This window comes from Cavia porcellus, unplaced genomic scaffold (genome assembly GCF_034190915.1).
Source record: "Cavia porcellus strain 051 isolate PalLab524CR breed Dunkin Hartley unplaced genomic scaffold, mCavPor4.1 scaffold_4, whole genome shotgun sequence".
NCBI lineage: Eukaryota > Metazoa > Chordata > Mammalia > Rodentia > Caviidae > Cavia > Cavia porcellus.
Window position 1 is genome coordinate 99,747,672 of NW_026947487.1, and position 26,395 is coordinate 99,774,066.

General features: G+C 52.2%; 2 protein-coding genes across 6 annotated transcripts; both read right to left on the reverse strand.

Annotated features, from left to right (window-relative positions):
* Positions 1–1,920: 1,920 nt before the first annotated feature.
* On the reverse strand, positions 1,921–5,557 carry Tppp3 (tubulin polymerization promoting protein family member 3). Of its 4 annotated transcripts, XM_003472021.5 has the most exons (5): positions 5,354–5,508; positions 3,202–3,386; positions 2,834–3,027; positions 2,568–2,721; positions 1,921–2,450 (listed from the first exon to the last, which is right to left on the reverse strand). In XM_003472021.5, the coding sequence occupies exons 3-5, from the start codon at positions 3,019–3,021 to the stop codon at positions 2,262–2,264; spliced, it is 531 nt and encodes a 176-aa protein (XP_003472069.1). In that variant the 5' UTR covers positions 3,022–3,027; positions 3,202–3,386; positions 5,354–5,508; the 3' UTR covers positions 1,921–2,261. The 4 variants fall into 4 exon arrangements, with proteins under 4 accessions (XP_003472069.1, XP_005004707.1, XP_005004708.1 ...); XM_005004650.4 differs by lacking the exon at positions 3,202–3,386 and having other exon boundaries at positions 5,354–5,557; XM_005004651.4 differs by lacking the exons at positions 3,202–3,386; positions 5,354–5,508 and adding an exon at positions 4,946–5,261.
* A 776-nt stretch (positions 5,558–6,333) lies between these two features.
* Zdhhc1 (zinc finger DHHC-type containing 1) lies at positions 6,334–25,817 on the reverse strand. 2 transcript variants are annotated; one of them, XM_003472153.5, is made up of 13 exons: positions 25,530–25,817; positions 19,259–19,305; positions 18,743–18,978; positions 17,706–17,948; positions 12,878–13,053; positions 11,248–11,349; positions 10,759–10,883; positions 10,508–10,666; positions 10,161–10,273; positions 7,377–7,459; positions 7,105–7,198; positions 6,897–6,975; positions 6,334–6,801 (listed from the first exon to the last, which is right to left on the reverse strand). In XM_003472153.5, exons 4-13 carry the CDS (start codon positions 17,946–17,948, stop codon positions 6,521–6,523), a joined length of 1,455 nt encoding a protein of 484 aa, XP_003472201.3. In that variant the 5' UTR covers positions 18,743–18,978; positions 19,259–19,305; positions 25,530–25,817; the 3' UTR covers positions 6,334–6,520. The 2 variants fall into 2 exon arrangements, with proteins under 2 accessions (XP_003472201.3, XP_063103577.1); XM_063247507.1 differs by lacking the exon at positions 18,743–18,978.
* Between the last annotated feature and the right edge of the window lie 578 nt (positions 25,818–26,395).

Sequence of the window (26,395 nt, forward strand, 5' to 3'; positions counted from 1 at the left end):
GGTAAAAGACCATCAACCTAATGTGATGTTACATCAGAGAGAGAAGAGGTGGAAGGATCAGACACTCATTGTTCGACCCCTGTCTCTAGTGCTATGCAGGGAAGGATGCCTATTGTCATCCAAATGAGTCATGTGACCTCCCCTGTCTAAATTACAGGATTTCTGCCTTTTGTGTGGCTTCCTAAGAGGACCCTGCACAGAAGAACCATGGATGTTTTTGATCTGTTTGCTCCTAGGCAGCCACTGTGGGAAATGACAGTGAGAACCTCCCTGACCCCTCTGCCCTGGTAGCCTTGGTAGCCCCCTTGGCAGGGTTAGAGGTAGTCCTGGCCTTGGGTCTCTGCTAAGGTGCGGCCCAGGCTAAATTGCTGTCTCATCCTCCTGCCGCTGTGCAGAGAGACAGCCTGTCCTTGTCCCAATTGAGAGGCCTCCACTTGCCTAGAAAGACAACCTTGAGTTGTCACATTTCAGGGAAGGGGCCCAGAGCCTGAAGCAGCCTCCTAGGCAGACCTCCTGGGCAGATCATCAAGCAGGGGGGTGGAAATAGCCCACTTCTGCCCTTCTCACTTCTAGTGTGGACATCTGATGATGGTAGCCATAAAATATGCTCAGAGCGTCCCTGAGGAGGAGAAAAAGAGTCTAACCCAGCCTGAACCACCTTCCCACCTTTTCCCTTTGTCACTGAAAATGGCTGGCCCTGGCCCAAGCCACAACACAGGGAACAGAAGACCCCTGAAGTAAGAAAAAAAAAGTGGAAAATAGTTTCTCACCTAGCAGGAGAGAGAAGACAAGTTTGGGGTAGAGATGGTCCTCAAGGAAGTTCTGTGCCTGGAGAGAGAAGCAGGGCCACTCCGACAGGCTTCCCATAGTTCACAGTTGTCCACTCCATCCTACAGATCTTAGCCATCATTCCCTGCCAGCCTGGCCTTTTTAGCATGGGTACCAGGTTTTTGGCCACCAGGAAGGCTCAGCCTTTTCTAGAACCCTTGGCTCCAGGTTCTATCAGTCTCTTTGTCATAGCAAGAAGGGAGCTGGCACCAAAGCATCAGGCTTGGAAATAGCTCTGGCCCAAAACCAGGGCCTGAGAGAGAGGGTTTGCAAACTCCCAGAAGCCCTAAGGACCAGACAGGCATCACCTGCCCCACTGAGTGGAGAACAGATGGGAAGAAATCAGTGCATGAGCCACCTGCACTGTGGAACAATCCCTGGCCACCACCATGATCAGCGGGCGGCAGGCTCTGTCACTGTCTGGCCATCCAGCTTCACTTTTGGACATCAGCCTTGACACACACTGTGCTAGAGAAGCCTGGCCTGGAGGCAAGAAGCACAGTCCAGCTTCATCTGCAGAAACCCCTTCCCTCTCTGGACCTTGGTTTCCTCTGCTATAAAATGAGGAAGTCAAACCAGGTACAGTGTCACATACCTGTAATCCCAGCATTTGGGAGGTTGAGGCAAGAGGATCACAGAAGTTGAGGCCAGCCTGGGCCACATAGCTCAAGGCCAGCCTCAGAGCAAGACTGCCTCAAAAAACAAAAAGAGGGAGCCAAACTATGTCCTCACTCAGGTTCCTCTGAGCTTCCTGAGATTCTTGCCTTGGTAGCCCCGTTGGCAGGGTTAGAGGTAGTCCTGGCCTTGGGTCTCTGCTAAGGTGCGGCCCAGGCTAAACTGCTGTCTCATCCTCCTGCTGCTGTGCAGAGAGACAGCCTGTGACGTCAGGCTCCAGGTCAGGGCCCAGTTAAGAGGCTCTGCATTTCCCTCAGGGCCATCTCAGGCCATCTAGCTCTGCGCTAATGGAATAGGACTCCTGTTTCTCTCTTTCTGGGCAGGGCAGCCAGAGGGATGGGGAAAGATCAGCAGGGAGTGATGATACTGAAGGGGGCACTGGGGTGTGAATGTCATTACCCAATCAGGCCACACCGGTACAAAAGGTGTCTTTATTGAGGTCTGGGTACGAATTAGGCACTTGGCCAGAGCAGCAGCTTAAATACGAGGCAAGCAGGCAGGATCAGCCATGCCTGGGTCAGGCTGGGGAGGTGAGGTTAGAGGCACAGACTGTCCCCAGACAGAAGTCAGGAGGCAAGAGGAGGAAGGGGATGCAGAAAGTCTAGGTTAAAGGCCTGGTGGGCTGGCCCTGTGGGGCTGGGCGGGAAGCTCTGGGTGGCAGGTCCAGCAGGGAGGGAACCAGGCTCTCTTACTCCACGGACCACAGCCCCGGGTCTGAGCCCCTGGAAAAGGGAGCTGCACTGGGGCCATCTCAGGCCTCACTTCTTCACCTTGGCATCATAGGTGCCCGCATTCTTGTAGGCACTCACGTAGCCACTGTCGTCCAGAATGTCCTGCCGTCCGGCAATGCCCTTGCCCTTGCCGCTCTCATCGAAGCGCTCTTTGTGGGAGCCGGTGTACTTGCTGGTGTCAGTCAGCCGTTCCACAGCACCCCCTGTTTTTGCTTTCTGTTTAGACAAGAGTTGCCCCAGGGGCTCTTGGTGAGGGAGTTTGGCCCCTTCCCACCCCGTGTGGAAATTCCCTACATCCCCTCAGCTGCCAAAACAGACCAGCAGGGCACTTACAGTGACGCCCAAGTTAGCTGGTTCCTTGCCTGCCACCAGTTGGCAGATAGCATCGAAGGCCTCCTCCTTGCTCTTTCCCTTGAACCGCTTGGTGGCCAGCTCTTCCAGGGCCTTCTTGAACTCCTCATAGTTGATGACCCGGGCTGACTTCCCCCTGCCAGGCACATGGGCATCGTGAGTGCTCTCTCTCTCCATATCCTCCCCAGTTCCAGCCCCCAGGCCCCGCCCTCTGGGAACATGAGAATCAGGGTCTGCTTAGGGCTCACTTGACTTTGGAGAAGACGATGTCAACGTCCGTCCCTGTCACGGCCTTTCCATCAGCCACCTTGCAGTCCTTGCACAGCTTGGCCCAGTTCTTGCCGTTCATCTCTTGCCCGCTTGCCTTAGGGTCACCATGGATGGCAAACTTGCGGAAGCTCTCCTGCAGCCCAGCTACATCTGTGCTTGCTGCCATGCCACCCTGTGGGGACCCACCTTGGTCACCTCTTCGCCAAGTTCCCTCCCTCTACCAAAGCCAGGAATGTCCTTGCTTGCCCCCTCAAAATCAGCAGGGTCCACGTGCACAGCACTTCTGTTTCAGCCCCTCAGACCAATGCTAGAGCTGCCAGGGGAGAGGGGAGTGTTGAGTGTCTACCTGGACCCTAGATCCTGAGGAAGAGCCCAGAGAGGAAATGTCCTGTCAGTGCCAGCCCTGGCTCCAAGTAAGGTTAGAAGATGACATCATGATGTCCACACCATGCTGGGAACAGAGTGGCACTGTCCAGAAAGGCTAGGAGGGCAGCAGCTGGGACATGGCTTTGTCTGTCCCTGGCACAAGGCCTGTTTGGATAGAAATGAGGGTGGCAGGGCAGGCTCTCCTCCCTGCAAGTTCTACTCCAACCTGAGTCAGAGGCAGGGTGCTGGTTGGGCAGGTATTTAGCAAGGACAGTGTTTCTTTAAGGGTCATAAAGCCTCAGCAAGACCCAGGCCAGGCCTGACAAGAGAGACAGAGCACAGGCCAGCAGTGCGTGCCTTAGGCAGGGGTGCAGCTGGCCCAGCCAGGACCTTGTTACTATTTGCTGTTAAACAAAAACATGAGGGGAGCAGGAGTTGGGGCTGGCCTGGCCACAGTTTGTGAAGCCTGGAGACAGTTGCTAAGGGAGGGTAGTGCTGCTTGGAGAACGTTGCTAAGGACAGGATGGTGTCAGGGCGGCTCAGGGAGAAGCTCCCAGTGCTGCTAGGCTGGGCTGGGCTGGGCTGGGGCGCAGGGGCCCACGGGTGGGGCATGCCAGCACTCCCTGCGCCTACGGCACAACAGTGGCTTGCTGGCTCCTTGCCACCCATTGGGTCTGCAGCCTCCCATTCTATGGAGTTTAGGAGGGGCAGGAGATCTAGGGTAGCATAGCAGCAAGCACAGATGTAGCTGGGCTAGGGTAGGAAGAGGCTGTACAATAAACAACCAGCCCCAAGAGGCAGACTGGTAGGTGAGACCATGGCCTTGGCACTGTGATCCTCCACTGAAGCACATGTCCCTCTATCTATATATCTCATCCCTCCACTGAGGTCCCTTGCCACACTGCGAGCATGACCACAAGTCCACAATCCATATGCACATGGCCCCAGCCCTCCACACTCTGGGCCTTATACCCTGGCTACACCCACAGTCCTGCACTGTGGCGCCCCCATCCACACCCACAGTCCTGGGACTACGGGCTGACCCTTCCTCAGCTTCCTTCCCAACACAGACTTTACCAGGCCTGCTCTGAGATCCTCCAATAATATCCTCAGCCCTGCAGAAAAGTGCCCCATGCCCACATGCAGTCGCCTGACCACACCCTCAGCCAGGAGCACCTCCTGGTATCGAGGGCTCCCTGACCACACACCTGCAGCCCACTGCAGACTCCCCCATCCCCACCCTGCAGCCTTTACTGAGACCCCCAGCCAGACCCATCGATGAAGACCCTGCATAACTGCAACCCTTATCATGGCCTGACCACACCCTCAGCACCTCCCTTCGTGCACACACCTGCACTCAAAACACTCAGCTCTGTACTGAAGCCCCCGAGTACCCAACCTATGCACTGGCATTTTGGGACCCAGTGGCCCCACACATACATACACACACACACTGCAGCCTCCTGACCACACCCTGTCTCAGCCACCATCTTTCTTGCTGCCTCTGACCACAGCTGCCAATGACCACAGCCTGGGCCCCTGCCTACATCCCCCTCTTCCAGTACCACAGCCTTGGCACCATGGTGACCATACTCATCCATCTCTATGTTGCAGGGACTTCCGCGAGACTACAGTCCTGGTTAGCACTGCACTTGCTTTCCCTGTCCTTAAGTGCAACATCCTGCCAAGGGCCCAACGCCCTGCACTAAGTTTACCAAGCATACTTTGTCCGCGGAGCTTGGGTACCACAGGATGCTTGTCTCAAGGGACCGAGAGACTCCTCGTTCCAACGCTCGCTCCTGTCTGTGGAGAGATGGATCTCCCGGCTGGGCTGTTCAGGTGGAACAGTCACAGGAAGCAGCCGGGGTAGGGGTGGCGGTTGCAGGCCAAGGATGGAACAACCGAGGCCACCCCTCCGCTCCTGCTGGGACAGCTGGAGTCATCAATCATCCGAGCGGGGAGGCGGGGGATGGGGAGTAGGGTGGAATGCTTGGGATGGCAGCAGGGCCGCTCAGATGGTGTCTTCAGCTCTGTACCATCCAGGGTTGGGACCCCTTTCAGGCCGCTCCCACCCACCCCTGTTTGTGCAGGATACTGATCAGGGCAGGGCGCTCGGCGTCCGGATCTCCTACCGGCTTCAATCTCGTGCTGCTCCCGCAGCGCGTTCAGATGGACAGAAAGACACAGGAACAGACGGATGGATGCAGGAGAACGGGCAGCTCCGCAGCTCCGCTCCCTGCCGGCTCCGGGGCGGGACTGCAGCCAGGGCGGCTCCGCAGTATTATCCCCTGTTTCTCGGTCTCTATAGAGACACCGAGTCCCGCCCCCAGGCTGTCTCGGCGGGAGAATGACAAGGTCACGCTGGCCACGCCCACCGGCCCCGCCCTCTGCGCCCGTCGGGCTCCCGCGACCGCCTCACAGCGCTGCTCCCCGTAGCCTCGCATTCTGCGCGGCTGGAGCGGCGCGCTGTTTCTCCACGTCTTCCGGAGGCGCTAAAGGGAAAAGGCCCCCACCTCAGGCTCTGCCCGGAGTTCAGGCGGGCCCCCAACCTCCAGGGGAGACCAAGGCCGGCTTCCCGGAACCAACCGGAGGTCATAAATGTCTCTTCCCTCGATGACAGCTGGCTCTGGACCATAGCTATCCGCTGAATGTGTGGTATCCCCAGCCACAATCCTGCGTCCTCTCGGTAGGGTTCAGATACAGGACCAATGCGGGAGGAAGGGGACAATGAACGACTCACACTTCATCAGCCCTAGAGAGCCGGTGCCCCGACGGCAACCGTGCTTTGAAGGGAAAGCTCGGGGTCTCCGGAGTTGGAGTTCTGCGTTACGCACTTCCACCTTGCCTGCAGCTTCCGCCGGCTCCGCAACAAAGTCTGTTTTCCTACTCAGTCCCCCAGATGCAAAATCCTATTATCTTTAAGAAAAGCAACCTCCTTCAGGAAGCCTCCCAGGGCCTTTCCCAGCCACGAGGCCATAAGGCGCACCGTTATGGGACAATCCTGCAGCCCCTGCTGAGCAGAGACACATCACACCCTACCCCAGGCTGGGCCCGCAATCGTCCAGCTTCCGGAGGGCCCGCGGCCCTTGCCATTAAGAAAGCAAGCACCAAATCCGCAAAAGCATTAAAAAAAGTTTATTGGAGCGTCAGGGCCGGTGGGGTAGATATTGCTAAGTCGTGGGGGACGGAGGTCGATCCCGCCGGCCGTGGGGCCCCTAAAGTGCACTCGGTGCGGCGCGGGTCGGGTGTTGCATAGAGTGCGGCCGGCCGCTCCTCTCGGCCCTCCTGCCTTGGCATAGCTAAGACAGGCCGCCCTCCTTGCCACTCGGCGTCCCCGGTTCGCCGCTGCTTGGGCTCACGAACACGGCGGGCGCACGTGCCTGCAGCGCCAGCCCGAACTCTCGGGCTTTCCCTACAGGGGTGGCCAGGGCGGCGCTGCCCAGGCGCGTCTGCGCCACTGGAATCTCGTCCATGGATTCAGCTGATGCAGAGTGGTAGGCGCCTGCCGAGCCAGCAGCACGCACCGGGCTGGCGCTGGAGCTATCCGAGGAGCTGGAGCGCCAGTCAGGAGCTTGGGAGCCTGCACAGTGGAAGGAACGAGGGTGGTGGCTCCGGCTTCCACCTTTCTCTCCCTCCAAGCTCCCTGAGAAGGACCATACAGGGAGAGGTGCTCACCCCGCAACTTAGGCAGCGGGGACTCCTGGTCCAAGATTCCAAACCTCGGCACCTTATACCTGCGTCGCTTCCTTTTTTTCTGCAGAGACAAAGGGAGAGTCACTTCCTCAAAACCCACAATGCCAAAGCATTAGAGGCATCAGCGTGGTAGAGGCTTCCTTCCCATCTCCCGCCACTTAGGCAGAGGGCCAAGCCCTGTCCCTCCTACCTGGGGTCGTAGGGCAGGAGGCAGGGCTGGAGCGTCGGGGGAGGAGGGCCGTGGAGGTTCAACTTGGTTTTGAGCCACAAGAAACCGGGAGGGGCTGTGAGAAAAGCAGGACAAATTCTTGAGTGCTGTTCCCTGAATCCCTTCCTGTTGAAAGTCCCTTCCTGGCAGAGGACAGAGAAGGACAAGACTCACGCCTTGGCCTTGGTCCACCTCCTCACTCCCACCTCTCATGGCCCTGTCATGCTAACGGGAGATGCCCAGGTGGCACTCACTTAGCATTTACTGCCGCTGGCCTGGCCTGGCCAGGGGGCTCTGGGCGTACATGGCTGAAGGTCCTCATGTAGAGCTCCATCTCCTGGGGAAGGTGGGGGTGCAGGAGACTGGAAGGCCAGGAGCAGGTCCAGAGCCTCCTGAATCCTGAGCCCAGCGAGGTCTGGGAGTTTTCTCAGAGGGAAGTCTGAAAGCCTCACAGCAGGCTGGGTCAGGGTTGTCTTCTTTCTTCCCAGTTGTGTAGAGTGAGGCCTAAAACACCCATGTCTGGACCTCACCCTATCCCCAGGTTTCATGTCATCTAGTCAGAACTCCACCTCTCCAGGTAGGCTCCTGACCCTGGATCCAAAAATGCCCAGACTAACACTGTTCAGCCAAGGGACTAAAAACTCAGAGCTTCCCTCTCTCGGCCCCTCTTGCACTGGAAAACCACACAGCTACTCACAAAAAGCAGTGTGCACCACATGAAGTGGGGTCCTGGGTGTGCTCCTCCCTCGCACAGGACTGGCCACAGCCCCAGCTACTCGGAAGAGGGCAGTCCCCACTGCCTTTACCCAGAAATGGCAGGCAGGAAGTGATGGAACAGACAGCATGGGGGTGGGCAGGCAGCCCCAGTCTCAGGCCCTCACAATGACCCTGGGGGCAGCAAACCCAGCCAGGAGAAGCAAAGGAGCCTAGAGGCTGGGAGGTAGCTAGAGAGGATAGTCCAGCACCGCGGTACTTGGGACATGCCCTGGCTACACCGGTGAGAAGTGCAGGTGAGGAAATAAAAACAAAAGCCAGGAAAAGCAGGCTGAGCAGGGCGTGGTGCAGAAGGAGAGGGGCAGGGCCAAGACCTTAAGCAGAGGGGAGCACCAGGACAGCTGTCGCAGCTCTGCTCCACAGCCGTTTCCATGGAGACCGAGGTGTCCTGACTAATGTAGAGACGACACTGCAACAGCAACACGGTCTCTAAAACAAGCCTATGTTTGGGGGCAACGGCTCCGGAGAGGCTCCCCTGCTGCATTCCTGCTGGGTGGGGGTGGGGAGAGCTTGCCTGCAGAGCCCAGGCAGATCTGGAGGACCCAGGCAGAGCCCAGTCTCTGCAAGCTGGCAGCACACATGCAAAGACAGAGGCCCCAAGCAAGCGCTGTGCCCAACCTCTGCCTAGATTGACCCTTACAGAGAGGTGTGGAAAAGCTCACCTAAGCAGAGGTGCGGAGGGCCAGGAGTCAGAGGTCAGTTAGATTGGGGCCTCAGGGAAATTCTCCCCTACAACACATACTTTCTTTCTTTCTTTCTTTCTTTCTTTCTTTCTTTTTTTTTTTTTTTTTTTTTTGGAGACAGGATCTTCTATGTTGCTTAGGCTGGCCTCCAACTCATGATCTTCCTGCCTCAGTCTCCAGAGTAGCTGGAACTACAGATGCGCACCACCACCCAGCTTCTCCCATCTTTCCCCAGTGTGGACTCAGCATACCTCCAGAACCCAACAGAGGCGGGTAAGAAAACCATCCCTGGCCACTGGGCTCCAAGACAGAAAAGGAGCCAAGATCAACCCAGCTGGAGAAGTTTAAAAGTGTCACCAGCTGGTCCCCACTCAGACCCTGCTTTCCTCACAGATGTCCCTTGGGATCTCTCGCGGCCTCAGCTCTCCCTTCTGTAAAAGCAGACAAGTACTGGATCCTACTGGCAGATGTCCCTTCAGTTCATTTGCAGATGGATAGTACATTTGCAGGTGGATAATTAAATGTCCTCGAGACTGCCACAATTGGCCCCAAAGCCTAAGCAAGGCAAGGACACCAGGCCCTGGAGTCTGGGCACTCCAGGGCCAGCCCTGCCTCAACTGGCACAGCTGGGAAGCTTGAGAAAGTCTCCGGCATAGTAGCTCTTCTGTGATGTAGGGATAGGCATGACAACTACCGCCTGGGATGGCTGCCACTGCATTTATACAGTCAGTGCCCAGCTCCAGAGCAGGTGTATGAGGGTGTGGCAGGAGGGTCCCCACCTACTTCCGGCACTCCCCAAGCCTGGCAACCAACCAGAGAGGCGGGGTCCCAAGCCTGCCTCCAACCACCCACTAGCCTGTGTTTGTGTCCAGTTGCCATGAGGATTTGGCATCCATGGTGCAGCCTTCTCAGGGAAGCTTGCCTGGGTCCCCTGCCCTCCCAGTCCCCAGGGGCTCTGAGGATTGGACTACCTCCACCCCCAGCTGCTGACCTCAGGAAGCCATGAGGCGTGGGAATGGGGACAGGCTGGCCAACAACTGGGCTGGCCAGGCCTAAGCTGGGTTGGAGGGTGTTTTGGTGTGTGGAAGCCTTAACTCTTCCCAGACCAGGTTCATTTTGACCTTTCTAGGCCTTAATGTGCTTATCTGCAATATGGGTTAGTAACAATACCTGTCTCCTGGGCTCCTCTAAGGATAAATAGAGTAACAGACATGAAAGCTCAAGGTCACAGATGGAAAAACTGGTGGCTCCATCTTGGCCACCCAGTTGCTGACCATCGTTGACTCATCTCTCTTTTATGTACTCTCACCCTGCCTGCTCCTAGGCGCTCCCACATTCCACGCTCTGTAGCACATACCTGGAACCTGACAGGTACATACATGAGGCTGCAGAAAGGCAGGGCTCCCTCTGGCTGTGCTGGTGGCATGTCCCCTACTTCCCAGCATGCCCTGCTTCACTGCTACTCCAGGCTTGCTTCCCTTGCCTTGTCCCTTTATTGGCTTTTTCTGCACAGCCCACCCCCTCCACATACATACTCAGACCCATCTCCCACCCCCTCAGTCCTCTGGGCCACTTGTATACCTGAATGGGCCGCATCTTGGTGGGACATGACTCGAGCTCCCTTTGGGCCCCTTTTGCCTCCTGTGGCGGGCGGTGCTGCACGATGTATTCATAGGTGGTGAGTTTGTGCCACACTGGTAGAGGGGAGGAAAGGACTCAGCAGGGAATCTCAGAGCTCAGAAGAGGCAGGGAGGCACCCAGCTCCCCAAAGGAAACCTCTGTCTCCGTGTGTCCTAAGCTATGGGATGAGATCAGGCATCCAAGAGCCAGCACTGACTACGTGCCCCACAGGCACTGCCCAGTGAGGTGCCTCCCTGCCACCTAGGGACCCCTATTCCCTGCAAGGCAGTGGAGTAGGAGGCACTTACTGAGATAAATGTGGAAGCACAGCAGGTGGCCGAGCAGCGCTGTGGAAAGCAGGCCCAGAAGGATGAGTAGAGCAGCCAGGGCCAGGATGGCAGGAGCCTGAGTCTCCACAGGGGCAGCCGGCAAGAACACGAACCACACATCTGTGTGATTCTTCAGGACTGAAAAGCACGGGCAGAGTGTGCTCAGCCAGGGGCTGGGGCCAATGACCACAAGAGGCCAGGTGAGGGAAGAGGACCTGGAACTCACTGACCTTCAAAGTGTTGGTTGGTGCGCAGCTGCATAGGGTTGACAAAGAACTCTACAAAGACATAAGTGGCCACCAGCACCAGGAGCAGGACACCCAGCAGAGCAGATGCCACACTGTGTAGAAAGAGCCTGGCCCAGCCATGGGCAACTGTCAGCACCCAGGAGCTCCACCGACTAAAAACCAGGAGCTCAGTAGGACCCATGGCTGGGATAAGAGGCCTGGATCTGGACCCCACAGCCCCAACACTTTTGAACCAAAGTCACAGGGCAAAATTGAAGATGGGTGGTCACCTGTCAGGCCCACACCTTTCTCTGGGCCAGCAAGATGGAAGACTAAACCCGCCCTCTGCTAGCGCCTCAGGTGGCTCACTCTCAGAGCAGCATACACAGATGCATACCAGCACCCAGGTCCTCTGCCGTGCCCCACCTCACCCCACCTTACAAGCCTGCTGCGCTTCCCACATCTCCAGGGCCCACCACGGGCCTTGCTCACCGGTAGTTCCTCTCGCCCACACAGTTGTTGAGCCACTTGCAGTGGTGGTCGAAGCCGCACACACACTTGTTGCAGGCACTGCAATGCTTGGAGCGAGCGCTCCTGCAGGTGGAAAGCACCGCGGTCGGCCAGCTCACCTCCGCCTTCAAAGCCGCGCAGCGACCTCAGCGGGGACCCCAGTACCCACCTCAGCCCCAGGGCTCAGCGTGCCAATGAAGAACGTGCGCGCCCTCTGGCGGAACTATGGGGAGTGGCCTATGGAGGAGGCGGTGCTTTGAACTGCAGGAGGACCCGGGAAAGTTGGGGTGGAGGGGGCGGTGTTTAAGAGGAATATTGTGGGGTCCTGCTCTGGAACTGCGCACTTATGTGACAATCGTATAAAACGGGAAAGAGACTTCCTTTCTAACCAAGGTCCCTGCGCGAGCTAGCTCAGAAGACAGAGGTATCAGGCCGGGAGCAGAAGTGTGCATATTCATGACAGCTCCGTTTTGGTCAGTTTCCCTGCCATTCTAGAGATTTTACTGTCATTCTTCCAGAAAATCTCAATCTGTGTGGCCTAACACAAAGGAGCCAAGAGCGGCTCAAACTGTCATCTGCGTAGTCATTAAGTGAGCTCACCGCAAGAGGGCAGTTGAGGGGAGGCCACCTTAGGATATCAGTGAGAGTCTTCCATTCCTGGGAAGCACCAGGAAAAGCCCAAAGGAGTGTAAACAAGGGGGCCACGACCCCTGCCCCAGAATAGGCTGGAGCCCTGCAATGGAGAGCAACTACCAGAGCAGAATCATGTGCTGAATGGAGCCCAGGAAATGGTAGGCTGGCCTAGTACCCCAGCCCTCAGCACACCTTAATGCTGTGGGCCTTGTAGCTCTTGTGGACAGACCCCTTCAGCAGCCTGCCTGGATCTTCAGATTCCAAGTGTGAGGCTGTCCTTGGATGACACTCCTTCCCTCATTCCCCACGGAGGATAGGAGACGGGGATGCTCCAGAAGGGTAAGGAGCCCTAGAGAGCCCTGGGACCTGACAGGCTGACAATGAATGCTCCACATTCTGACTCCTCCCTGGCCACGCAGCATGGAGCAAGTCACTCCTTGGGCGTCCGCCTTCCTGGGTAACCAAGGATACCCAGGCATCTTTTCACAGGTTGTGAGCCTGGCTCTGCCACTCAGTACCTGAGCTGTGTGACTTTGGGCCAGCTCCCAGCTTTCTGAGAGCTGGGTCCTTCCCCTTCTGTAAAGGAAGAGGCCTGCTGCCTGCCTGGCAGAGAACCCTCTGCCAGGTTGTGCGTAGTGCTTGGCAGAGTACTCTCACATTTACCCCCCATCCCTATCTGGATGCTTGTGAGAGATGTGGGGTGCCACTGGCTGTTAACCACTGGCAAAGTCTGTGGCAGTGCCAAACTTTTCTTACTTTAACTGTTGGAAACCATTTCCAGTCACCTTCTTGTTGCCCTCCTAGAGATCAATTCTCATAACTCCCTCAAGATCCTGACTGTAAAACATGAGGGTTCTAAGGCATAAAGATGACGGTGAAGCCCTGGCATGCCCCTCTCCACCCTGAAGTCTGCTGGCGGACCCCAGGCACACTCATGACCCACATGTGCCCATGCACTCACACTCGCACATGCACTCACACGTCCACGTCGCACAGGTTGCAGTGCAGATCTTCAATGACATGCGCATGCTGGTTGCGGTTGAATATGGGCAGAGGCCCTGCATAACTCTTGTCCCGCACATTGGCATCTGCTGGATCAATCGAGACTGCAGTCAGGTGCACCACAAGGTGGCCAACAAAGATGGAGCCCATGCACTGGCCCAGCAAGTTAAAGACTCACTCCACATTACTGGCTGGGACTCCTCCTACTTGCTGTGGCCAAAAAACATCTCACCTCCATGATTCCTTTTATAAAGACACTGCCTGTGCCACTTTCTGCCGCCAGCCCCCAAGAGCCTCCTCATTAGCTTTCAATGGACCCCATCTTCCCAAATGGAAGATGACAGGGGCCATCTGTGATGGAGTTCACAAGCTGCCACCAACCAGTCAAACCACAGGACCCTGGCTTCAACATTTTTTAGGCTTGGTACAGGTTTCAGTTTCAAATGGTGAAGTGGGATTGAAAGACATCATCCATCATCAAGGACCTGAAGTTTTAAGTTACGAGCTTGTTCACCATGCTTTCACAGGAAGTCAGTTCTAGAGCAGGCAGCCCTCTCCCTTAGCAGTTCCATCCAAATGTGAAATCACTTGTGGAAAAGCATGTCCACATTTCACCTCACCAAGCTGGAGTTGGGCACTTGGAGTGCTGAGGTGAGTGCCTGGGATGATCTGACCAAGGGTAACATGACTCACTCCAGGAGCAGAAGCACAGCTCTTCGGGACCTAGCTGCTCAGTGACTAAGTCAGTGTAGATGAGTATGCTGACAACTCGCTGCGAAGCCTGACTGTATGAAAATTCACCCAGGCAGGCACCTATGCCCCTCCTTTCCTCCATCCACCCAGACCATCCATCCATCCTTTTGCTAGTCAAGCAGACAGCATCTCCCCATTATTCAGGTTCTATCTGTCACTTTTCCTCCATCCTTGACCCATCACCTCCTTTCCTTCCCGTCCCAGTAGCCAAATCCCTCCACAAGTCTGTATGAGCCAGGCCCGCCCTAGTGTGCTGTCCCTAGCCAAAAGGAGATAAACCAGGGCCAGCACTGACTTCTCTATCCCTGAGGCCACTGCCACAGTTCAGATCTTCACTTTTTGCCTGGGTCACTCACAGTAAGAACCCCCTGATTGCCTGTCCCATCTGAGTTCCCTTGAGTCTGCCCACACAGTTACAGAATGAGCTTTTAAAAGCTTAAGGCCCTTCCTGCTTCAATCCCTACAGTGGCTCTTGAGGGCTCTCCAGGTCTCCACGTGGAGTTCAAGCCTCAGCTCTAGGCCAAGGCCTCTTTGGCATTCACGGAGTCCCTTTCAAGCCCCTGCGGCACTTCTAGTTACTCCACCTCACCATTCTAGTCTCTCTTAAACACTCAAAGTTGGCAAACATTTACCTTCCTGCCCACTCCAGCACTTCTTCCCCCACCCTCTGGGTTCATTCATTCAACATTTACTGAAGTCTTTGTGCTAGGTACTGGGGGTTTGGCAGGGGCTATACAGATATGGGGTATCCCAGCCCTGAAGAGCCACAACGGGTAGAATACAGAAATACTGATCCAATAACAGGTTAATTACAACAAAGAAAGCACATGGGAGTGTGTGATTTTGTAACTGAGTGACCTCATCTGGTTTGAAGAGGTCTCGAAGGCTCCCCTGAGGAAGCATCATCACATCTGAGACTCGGAGAGGAACAGACAACAGGGCCCTGACAAGAAATGTAAAGAGAAGAGGAGACTGGCTGGGTACTGTGATGGCAGGGACCTGGGAACTGTGAGATATCAACCAGAGGGAAGGCTGAATATGTGTTCCCAGTGCACGGCCACCATACAAGAAATAGGGTACATGTTGCCACCTTCTGGTTTTCAAAAGGAAATAGAAATCTAGGTTTTTACATGAAATCTCTCAATGTTTAAATGTTAGTGAAACAACTTTCAAAATACATCCATAGAAGATCTGTGCATTCTGGATGTTGATTATCCTCAAATTTTTTCCAGGACTAAGGATTGAAGCCAGCCCCTTCATGCTGAGCTACATCTCCACAGCTTCTCTTTCTCTCCTTCTGGCTTTGTTTGCTTTGCTTTGCTTTGTTTGCTTTCTTTTTTCAATAAGGTCCAAATTGTTAGGTTGCCTGAGCTCGGCTTGAATTTGTGATTCCTTGCCTCTGTCTCCTAGAGTGCCAGTATTACAGGTATGTGCCATCATGGCTGCCTCCCTCAATTTTCACAGTATCTACAGACCAAATTACACCACGGCCTTCCAGTCTTTGACCTCTGACTCAACTGGGTGTTGAGGATAGGGAGAGATAAGGAGTTTCCAGGCAGGGAGCAGTGTTGCCAAAACAGATGAGAACAAAGGAAATACTGTAATAGGAAGCTGGGGAGACAGAGAGAGTTTAGAACTTAGAAAACCTTGACCATATAAAGATCTTTAGCCTCATTCTTTAGGGCAAGAAGAGCCCACTGGATAGCCTTGAGCCAGTGGAACATATAAGATTTTTATTGTTGGCGCCGTTGGTTGGTTTTTTTGATATAAGGTGTTGCAATGTACCTCCGGCTGGCCTTGAACCCCCTAACCTTCTGCCACCCAGTCCTCCCCAGTGCTGGGATTATAGACGTAACCACCACACCCAGCTTCAGATTTGTTTTTTGAAGGATCACTCTGCCTGCAGGGATTCAGGTGGTTAGAGTAAGGATTCGTGGGGAGACTTCCTTAGAAATTAAACAGTCATCTAGGCCAGAGTGGCAGGTGGTTGGTGGAGGGTCAGAAGGAGAAAAGTAAATACTTATTAAGGTGTTAAAATCAATAGGGTTTTAGGATTGGCTGGATATCAGCAATAAAGGGAAGGGGCCAAGAAAACATGGGGAGAGGCTGGACACAGGGGAGAGGGGGAAAGTGAGCAGCAGGCATCCTTACAGACACGTAATGAGACTGGCAAAAATGCTCTTCTGCTCCCACCTCATACTTATCATGTGGTGGAGCACCATGTCCAACCTACCAGCCTTCCCTCCTGCTCTGGCCACCCAGGGCTCATCTTTGCACCCCAGGTCCAGACCCGTTCCAGGCCATGTGAGATTTTGTACACATTCCTGCTCTGCCTCATGCCTCGGGGTCCTGACAGAGCCTGCAGAAAGGAGACATTGATGGACGAAGAACCAATACCCCTGGTCAGTTGGGCAGCTCCAAGTTCTTCTGCATGGGCCAGAGTAGATGGACAGTGAAACATGGTGAGGACCAAACTTGCAAACCATCCCACTTCCTCAGTCAGGTCACTGAGCAGCCCTGTGGCCTCACTGCATAGCTCAGGAAGTTACTACTTTCTCTGAGCCCTTGTTCCTCCATTAGTAATACAGAGAAACACATCCCTTATAGTATTACTGTAAGGGTCAAGAAGTAATCCTTGTAAAGTGGCTGACACAGTGCTTGGCACATATAAGTACTCAGTAAGTGCCAGTTTCTTTTTAACACTGTTACTTGCTCTGACTGTTAACCACACAATTATTAATGTGATTTTCCAGGTACCCTGATGGCAGAAATCCAAGCAATCCCAAGTGAGGAATACATATATACTCTAGACCACAGGAAGACTGTTCCAAGAACCATTCTAGTTAATTATCTAAGGCCTATTGGTCTCTTCAGAGAAAGTCTAGTTTTCCATTCACAGAGCCGAGGACCAGCCCTGGGTTCTAGTGAACCAGGAAATCCTCAAGGACATGGCTGGTGAATGAGAATAAGAATCTTCTCTTAATCTTCTCCATTTACCTGCCCTTGTAACTCAGCAGCCCAGGCCCTGTAGTCTCCCAAGAAAGCATGCTCACATTAATAGCTTATGCCTCTGGCACCCTGGCTTTGTCCACTCCTGCAAGCAAGCAGAACCTCTACCATTAAACAGAAGCAGAGACTAAAGAGTGGTAGAAGCTGGGGGCTGGGGATTTAGCTCAGCGGCATAAGCACCTGCCTTGCAAATGTGTGGTTGTGAGTTCGATCCCTGGTACCAATAAAAAAGAAAAAAAGACCAAAAAAAAAAAAAGTGGGAGAAGCTGCTCAACCATACACAGCCCTAAGGGGCTGACCTGGGACCATACTGAGCTGCTGACTTGATGCCCTGCCTCAGGCCAGCCTCTGTCCTCCTTCGCCCAGCAGTCCTCTTCACAGGGCACACAGTAAGACGCTCTCATAGAACCTCTCAACATGGGTACAGAGAGGCTTGCTGTACCCGGGCCCCAGCCTTGCAGCCATGTCCTCTGTCCCCTGGGGGCTGTGGCCAGGGTTGGGGTAGTCAAACCACTAAGCTCAGTAGAGTCCACATTTATCACTGTTCCCAGGGGCTCCCAAGGCAACTCTGCCATCTCTTGTCACAATCACACTTTCCCTAACGGGTCTGATTTGCAAGATTGGTCAGCTTTGAACAATTCCGGGCATACCATAATAATCTGTCTATAAATAAAACCACATCTTAAATATACCAGGAAACATACTACATAAAAGGATTATACCAAGACAAATTCTTTCACAAATAGAAAAATCCTCCCTAGTTAGTCATTTGTTTAGCTCTGGACATGATCAGCATGAAGCTTTAAAGTTTTAATGCTCTCTGCTGGCTCTTGTAACATGTTGGCTGATAAGATCCAAGGCACTGCAGAGCTGTCCCTCACCCTATCAGAGGAGGGGTCAAGAGGGGAGTGGGGGCCAGGATGGGAAGACTGAGACATCCCTGCTCTGCCCCACCCTGAGTCCCTGAGACCAGCTTCAGGGCTCCACCTTCCATCTATCCACTGCCCCATCTTCCATGCATGGGCCCACTTTCCCAAGGATACAGCATAGCCAGCAGGCACCCAGTGATGAGGCAGGAGGGGAACAAGAACCCCAAAGCCAATCACCGCGAAGAAGAGGTACAGCAGCCAGGCTACAATCTGAAGTGGGTGAGGGGGCCAGCTCCACCCATTCCGGCGGGAGCGCTGGCCCTGCAGCTCCGGGGAAGGTCCACTGGCCTGCACAGGCGCTGTCCATACACTCTTCTCAGGGGCCGTCTTGTTGGAGGGCTTGTTGCAGATGTTCATCTCCAGAGGGAGAAAGAATAGAAAGCATTAGCCTGATGGGGGCAGCCCAGGAACCTAACCCTGAAATCAGGTTTTAGCAGTAAGAGCAGGCAGGTATAGGAAGCTACCTCCCAGCCACACTGCAAGGAGTCTGGGGTCCTGGCCCAATGGAGACAGGCAGTAGGGGCAAGACTGTTCCAGAGCCCCAGAGCAAGCTCTGGCTCCAGCCTGGCCAGGACAAGGTAGGAGAGTCCAGGGTTTATTCAGGACACAGCGTGGCTGCCTGTTACTCAAAGTGTTGTCTCCAGAGTCATCAAAGTGAAACTCAATAAGACATGTTCTCATCTGGTAACAATATCATGCTGGAGCCAGAACAATGAGAACACACGCTGATTCTGTTAGGATTAGTCACCTCTATCCTGAGGGCCAAATACAAGTGTTAGACAGGGCCCCCTTATTCTCTGCTAAGGGAAATCGGGAGTGGGGGTGCTGAGAAAGGGGATCTGGACTTTGTCCATCAGCAGACACATAATTCCTTTAGGGCTAGGGACCTCAGATCTCTCCCCAGTGTCTCAGAAGGGCTGTCTGAGGCTTCTTGGCTGGGAAGGAGCCACCACACAAGCAGCAGGGAGGGCCACTCTTTGGTTCCTTCCAGAAGTACAAATAACCATGTTTCTCTAAGTAAATCTGGACTGGCTGTACAGATTTACACAGAAAGGTGGGCTAACATTCTTTGAATCACTTGAGCGAGCTCAGGGAAAGGCCAGGACATGGCCAGAGCCAGATCACAGATGGCAGCCACCCCCTATACCTACCTTGCCTCCTTCAGCCCAATAGCTGGCCCAGAGGCCAAGGATTCACACAGGCCAGGAAGGGATGGGCCTGTCCTCACAGGAGAAAAGGCCCCATCCTCAGTATCTTCTGGGCCCAAAAGGGGAGTAGAGCCCTCCCTACAGTGCCACACTGGAGAGAGGCCAGCTCTGAGCTCCTGGTGGGAAGGCCTGGACCTGGGGATAAAACTCTGGCAGCTGGACTGTCCTTTCAGGAGCCCCTACCAAGAATCAAAAAAGATATGCAGACCCCACATCAGCACATCTGCTTGGATCAATTTCTTACTCCTCAGCCCAACAAAATGCTACTTGCTCTTCAAGCCCACTGTAAATGCCTTGTTACCTAGGAAGTTTCCCTGATAGCCCACAGACAAGGGCCCTTGACCTCAGTTCTGGCCAGGACTGTCACTTTGCCATCCCTATGTGTGTCTGCTTCATCAGCTCCATTCAAAGACAGCAAATGTCCCATGATTCATTCACCCCATGCACCCAGAACTATACCTTGTACTTAAAAGATGCTCAGAAAGGGTTTCCTGGCTTGAAAGCATCTGAAATAAAAGGAAATGTGGGTATGATAAGTGATATGAAATCTTGGCCTGCCTAAGCCATCGGTACCATGCTGCTCTGCTTTCAGCCCTCCCCCTGCAGCTCCTGCTGCACACGGTCATCCCTCACAGCCGCTCTGCCCTTCAGCCCACCTGAGACTCAGACCCTCCTGCAGAACAAGCCCAGCAAAGCCACCTCTGGGTAGTCAGTCTCCTTCGTATTCTCTAAGTAGTAAATGGAGTCACCTTAGTATTCTCCCAGAGTCTCAAGTGGAGTCCTCTGGTCACTTACCCTGTCTTTAATAAGAAGGCACACAGGCTGGGCACGGTGGCACATGCCTGTAATCCCTATACTTGGGAGGCCAAGGCAGGAGGATCACCATGAGTTAGAGGCCAGACTGGGCTACATCAGCGAATTCAAGGCTATTCTGCACTACACAGCAAAACCCTATCTCAAAAAATAAAAAGCCACACAAGAGCTGTGTGTGGTGGTACACATCTATAATCCCAGCACAGCATTCTGAGAGACCAAGCCAGGAAGATTGTAAATTCAAACTCAACCTGGGAAATTTAGTGACTTAGTGAGACACTGTCACAAAATAAAAAAGGTAAGCCAGGCATGGTAGTGCACTCTGTAATCCCAGCACTTGAGAGGTTGAGGCAGGAGGATTACCACAAATTGAAAATCAGCCTGGATTAACAAGTGAACTCAAGGCCAGCCTGAACTGCATAGGGAGATCCAGTCTCAAAAAGACTAAACAAACAAACAAACAAACAAATGGTTAGAGATATAGCTCAGCACAGAGGCCCTGGGATGGATGGATGAATGGATGGATGGATGGATGAATGGATGGATGGATGGATGAATGGATGGATGGATGCTAAGGGGAAAGAAAAAAAGAGCCTCAGCTTTGAAGGAAATGGATTTAGGTTAGGCTCTTGGCTCTGCCCTTACTAGTTAAGAGGCCTGAGTTTTCTCATTTGAGAAATGGGGGTGGCATACACACCAATGACACTGAAGTAATCCCTGAGTTGCTTGCTAAAAAGCAGACTTATAATTACCCTCAAACAGCCCTCTGCTGCCTTTGCATCTCCAGACCACAGCTACTGAGTTCACACAGGGCACGGGAGGCCAGATAGGGTGGCTGGGCACTGCTGAAGGAGCCATAAGGCATCAAGGAAGTTTAAAGCAGGAGATGACACAGTGAGTATTTTCGAGAGCTTTCTGGTCACACGAGGAAGGGCTTGAGCAAGAGGGGAAAGGCATGGCAGTGGGGAAGGGGGACACCACAGCAGGCTGGCCCAGGAAGGTCTATGTTCTAGGAGGAGTTAGCCACCTGAAGGACAACCCCACAAACTTCCTGCTGCCCACTCAGTTTCGCCAGCTGCTTCTTTGGTGGGCTGAGAGGTGATGGATCTTGGGAGAATATTCTTCCTGTACTTTCTGCTTCCAAAGAATAAATCGTAATAGCTGGGTACAGCGGCACACATCTGTAGTCCTAGCTACTTAGGAGGCTGAGGCGGAAAGATCACTTTAAGCCCACCAGTTGAAGGCCAGTTGAGATAACATATCAAGAATACATTTCAAAAAACAAAGGTGGGTGGCGGGAGAACCACAGAAAGTTAGTCTGGTAGGGATAGCCGGGACACAGGAATAAGAGGAACCCATGGAGTCCTATGACCCTGGTAAGTCAAAGACCTGCCTGGCTTCAGAGGAAGGTGTGAGAGGTTATGCAGATCCTTCCCTTGTCCCTAACAAGGTAGAGGCCATTGACGGGATAATAATGTATTTTCTTTAACATTTGTTTGCTACAATTCTAAAGTAATATTTTAAAATAAAGGTAGGTAAGCTCGCCATGGTGGTACACATGTATAATCCCAGAACTCTGGTAGGAAGATGCAAGAGAATCACACAAGTTCAAGCTCAGTCTAGGTAACTTAGTGATTTAGCAAGACTCTGTCCCAAAATAAGGGGGTAGGGATGTAGTTCAGTTTGGATTCAGTCTCCAGTACTGGAAAATAAATAAATAAGGTTAAGCTACTTTAATTTATATGCTTAAATTAAATGAAGGAAATCTTCAGATTTCTAGTTTTCACTATGAATAGTAGAACAGTTACATGAGTGATCCGCTTCCTTCCTGCCACCTCTGCTCCAACCAAAAAAAAAAAAAAAAAATTAGCAGCAGCCAGGTACAGGGGTATGTACTTATAGTGTCCACTACTCTGGAGGCCGAGGCAGGAAGACCACTTGAACCCAGAAGCTGGAGGCCAGGCTGGGCAACATAACAAGATACCATTTCAACAAATAAATAAATAAACACAGTAGGAATGCTGTTCTAAAACATGTGTGTGCACTATCACAGGAAACAAGCTAAGGTGTAAAGTCCCAGCTTGTAGGGCCTATAGATGCTCTGGATTCTTGTCTAAGGACTTCATAATCAATTCAGTTACTACAAGGGGTTGTCAAAGGAGGATGCTGGGATCAGAAGAGGTGACAGGACTGAAATAGGCACTTGGAGGGTACAGAGACCTAAGCTGCCAATGGAGAAGGACAGTTTGGAGCCAGGAAAGAGGGTTAAGCCTGGATACCCCGTCTCTTTGTAATTTTTGCACTGATACTCTATTTCTCAGATAGAGAAACCCAGGGACAAACTTCATAGATCTACCTCTCTGGGTCTCTGCTTTACTCATCTGCCCAAAAAAGTTAGCTGGTCAAAGCAAATTACAAGTAGAAAAATAAAATAAAATAAATAAAAGTTAGCTGGAAGGCAATCTGGCAACGTTGTCAAACTTGAGAACACATATACCCTTTGGTTCTAACATTCCATTTCTAGGTATTTATCATATACGTATAGATATACATATAGATTTGCAAAACACACAAAGATTCATTGCAATGTTGTTTGGAATAATAAGGGGAAAAAACAAATATAAACACATTATGGCACATGTTCCTCTGCAACATCGACAGCAAGTGAAGAAATTTTTTTTCTTTTTACTACTAAGACTTGAAGCCAGGGCCTCACACATGCTAGGCTACCACTGTGTCACTGAGTTACCCTTCCCAGACCTTTTAACATGTTTATGCTATTTTACTTTTTTAAAATTGTACGTACTAGAGATTGAATGCAGGGCCTTCACGCTGAGCTGCCTTACCTTATATTTTTTTTCAATTTTGAGAAAAGATCTCACTCAGTCATTAAGTTGCCCAATCTAGGCTCTTACTTGCAATCCCCCTACCTCAGCCTGCCAGAGCGCTAGACAGCAGCCATACACCACCACACCTGCCTCCTTTTTAAAATTTTTTTTTATTTTGAGACAAGGTCCCAGTAAGTCGCCCAGGCCTGCCTTGAACTTGCAGTCCTTCTTGACTCAGCAGCCCTAGTGGAGGTCAGACAGCCATGTGTCACCACACAAAATGATCTTTGGTACACTGTTAAGTGAACAAGCAAGATGTACAGCTGAAAAGAGAGCTACTGAATGAATAAAAACCTCAGGGATGGACAGACAAATATATTCGTATATGCACAGATTCTCTTGGGAAGAAAACTCAAGAAACTAAACACAGGGAGCCTCTGGAAAGATCTAGTAGTACACAGGCTGGGCGGTGACATAGGGGTTTGTTTTTACTGAGTATTCCTTGGTACTGTGTGAATTTTTAATCATGAGTATTTACTGCTTTCAAAAAAAAAGTGAGCTGGGGATGTAGGCCAATGGTATATATAGTGCAGGCTTAGCAAATCTGAAGCCCTGGGTTTATTCCCAGCACTACAGACAAATGTATACCAATAATAAATAATTTGAGGGGTGTCACCTCTTGCCCTCCTAACCTTATTGTGCCATGTGGACCAAATGCAGTGGTGTGATTCACAGCCCTGACCAGGCCAGACAAACCAGGAATTCCTGCCTAACAACCACGTAACAAGAATGCTTAGTTTTAGTTAAGTGCTTTCTTACTCTTGAAAGCAATTCTGAGCTGCTCATCTGTAGAGGTGAGGAAGAGCCATGAAACCTCCTAGCACTGTCAGGGGTCTTGTCGAAGATGGAATAGACCTCCAGACAGCACTATAGAAGGCTAGGCAGAACCCTATTCTAGTTCTTGGCCAAGTCAGCTCAGCGCCCCAATCACCCCCAGAACACAGAGGGAGGTGTACCTTGCAGAAAAGTTTTGCTCCCAAGCATCTTTCTTTCTCCTAGGGAATTTATGGTTTCCGTGTGAGAGATTTCCGTCAGGTAATTCTAAAGGAGTTTTCAGTTTTTTCTCAGGATCTGCTTTGGAAATAAGTTTTACTGAGATCTAACAGATGCCTAGTTTTAACCACATAAAGGGGAGCTGGAGAGAAAATGCTTCGCAGAGCACTTTTTTTTTTTTTTTTGCACATTGTTTTACAGTGCAAAAATAGTTGCTTATAAAATACTTTTAGAGGTATGTACTTTATTAAAATTCCCCATAGGTGCCAGAAAAATCTCTGGCCTTAAAATGCTGAGAAGTAGCTATAGGGATGTACATCACATAATTCCCACAAAATAAACTGGAACTTCAATCTGTCCTCAAAGACCTCTCATCAGAGGTCTCAGATGTGGCTGGGCTCTTGCTTTCTTCTCATAAACAATATGCCAAAGTCGGTTGCTATGGCAAGAAAAGCTTGAAACTTCAATTGTTCCTGAGTTGACATGGAGTACAAGCATTTCTGTGCCATTCTGCTGCAGCAACCACTACAAACTGTTTGGGATCCAAGTTAAGTCAAGGAAAAAGGACAAAAAGAAGGGGGAACAAGGAACAGAAACAAGGCAAATGAAGGGAGGCAAAGGTTGTTGATTTTAAAGGGAAATCAACTCATATGATTGCAGGAGCCAGCCCTAAGGAACACCCACTAAGAAACAGTCATTAAGAACAAAGTGTGACAGAACAAAGTAAGAAAAACAAAAACAAAAAGGAAAAACCTAGCTAATTAAGCACCACTGTTGTTTTTAATGCATCTTGTGGTGATTATCTGTTACAGACCAGTCTCCTCCAGCCAACCACCAGTTCCACAAAAGCAGGGACCACCCCTTACCCCTGTCTGAATCCAGCTTTCCTTGAGCAAAGGAAGTGAAGCTTTTTTTTTTTTTTTTTTAACCATCAACTGCTGCCATCACCCTAATCCAAGCCTCTATCATTGCTCTCCTACAGTGTTCCCATGATAATAATAGCCATCATTAGCATTTTAGAGGGCACTTATTCTGGGTCAGGCACTACTTTAAGTGCTTCCATGGAATTCACTTAATTCTACCCTCAAAACACTCCGAGGTAGGTCCTATCATTTCAAACTGTTTTCAAGGTCTCTCTAATCGCTGGTCTCAGATGTGGATAGGCCCTCACTTGCTCTCTCATAAACTAGATGAGGAACAACATCCCCCTTGCCCAGGTCAGGGTACAGGGGCTCAGAGGCACTAAGCAATTCTAGGAGGCACAGCTAGACTGGCAAAACCAAGACGGCCATCCAGTGACTTCCCCACAACAACCAGAACAAGATGAGCTTTCAAAACCTGAAACTCTGCAAAACTCTTCAATGGTTTCCTCGACAGAGAATAAAATTGCAACGGCCCACCAAGGACTTAAGTGCTCTCCTCCTCTCTCTTCCGTCCCAGTACTCTGCTGTCTCCAGACCTTTGTATTTATTTGCTTTTCTCTCCCAGAAACACCTTTCCCCTGATCACACTGTTGGCTTCTTTCCAATCTCCAGGTCTTAAATGTGAAAATCACCTTGTTAAATCAGACCCTCAGGGGCTGGGGATTTAGCTCAGCGGCATAAGCGCCTGCCTTGCAAGCAGGCAGTCGTGAGTTTGATCCCGGGTACCGATAAAAAAGACCAAAAAAAAAAAAAAAAAAAAATCAGACCCTCCCTGGCCACCCCTCCATCTCATCACTAGAGCACTTGACTCAACCTGAAATCACTTTAGTCATGTGTCTGGCGCCTGCTCCCCACACCCTCCTCAACGCTCTCTGGGCTCTGGAAGTCGGCCGCATCTGTTCTCAGCCCTTCGCTGGCCAGGCGCCTGGCACACAGTGTGCTCTCAGGGCAGATCTGTGAGGCTGACAAAAGCTAAAGGAAGCCCCGCGTTCTAGTGGGTCCTTGGAGCCCAGGCTGCAGGGGCCGAGGGGATCCTCAAGCCAGGTCAGGCAGCAGCATCCGCGAGACCCCATGGCTCAGGCCAGGCTCCTGAACGCGGCAGCGGCTCCTCACCTGCGCGTGGTGGCGGCCGTGCCAGATTGGCCCTACCAAGGTCAGCTAGTAGTTCGGCCCCGCGCCTGGCTGTCCACCCTCCCCGGGGCAGATGCGCTTCAGACTGTCACGGCAGAAAAGATCCCCGGGACCGGGAGACGGTGCGTCCCGAAGCGGGACCCCATCCCGGATGGAGGTTGGGCAGGGTAGTCCTCCCGCTCCAGGTCGGGTGGGATGGCTGAGCGGCAGGGCCAGGCCGAGGCGGGCTGTGCCTCGCCAGGCACTGGGCCCGTTCCCCTGGCAACAGCGCGGGCTACGGCGCCCCACAGCGGCCAAACCGCGCCGCGTCACTTAGCTCCTCTACTATGGCTCAGGGCGGGGCTTGCCAGAAACAGCCCACCACCACCACACTCCCCGCACGCGTCCAAGCTTGCTAATGCCAGATTGTTTTCTAACCCTTCTTCGAAAAACGCCTACTTTCTTCCACCTCCGAGTCACAGCTTGTCTTCCTGAAATCTTGACTTGTCCCAAACGTGCCCTCCTTCCAGTCTCTCCTCTGAGATCACCACTCAGGAAGACCCCATTCAATCTGCACTCTTTAATAATCAGATGAGAGGCCCTAGACATAACGGAGGAACAGCTATTAGATTTCTGCCTTTCAACGCTATTACAGGTTAAGGAAGAAATAGATCTAGACAAATAAATTACAGAACCAGAAGTTCAGGTACCCTAGAATATAAAGTGTGATGTGTAAGAGCTTAATGTAAGTAGCACAAAATTTCTCATTTTTTTATTGCTCTTAAATCAAGGATAAATCCTCCATCTTCCAGCCTCATGGGAAATTCAATTTTAGCGTCCACCAAGGTCCTCTTTCCTAAGTCAGGCTG

Coding starts and splice junctions, on each gene's coding strand:
- Zdhhc1 (XM_063247507.1), bottom strand. CDS start 17,948: ATGAACATCTGCAACAAGCCCTCCAACAAGACGGCCCCTGAGAAGAGT. Junction 7,460..10,160: donor CCAAGATGCGGCCCATTCAG/GTATACAAGTGG, acceptor CACCTTCCCCAG/GAGATGGAGCTCTACATGAG. Junction 7,199..7,376: donor CCAGCGGCAGTAAATGCTAA/GTGAGTGCCACC, acceptor CTTTTCTCACAG/CCCCTCCCGGTTTCTTGTGG.
- Tppp3 (XM_005004650.4), bottom strand. CDS start 3,021: ATGGCAGCAAGCACAGATGTAGCTGGGCTGCAGGAGAGCTTCCGCAAG. Junction 2,722..2,833: donor ATCGTCTTCTCCAAAGTCAA/GTGAGCCCTAAG, acceptor TGTGCCTGGCAG/GGGGAAGTCAGCCCGGGTCA. Junction 2,451..2,567: donor CAGCTAACTTGGGCGTCACT/GTAAGTGCCCTG, acceptor TTGTCTAAACAG/AAAGCAAAAACAGGGGGTGC.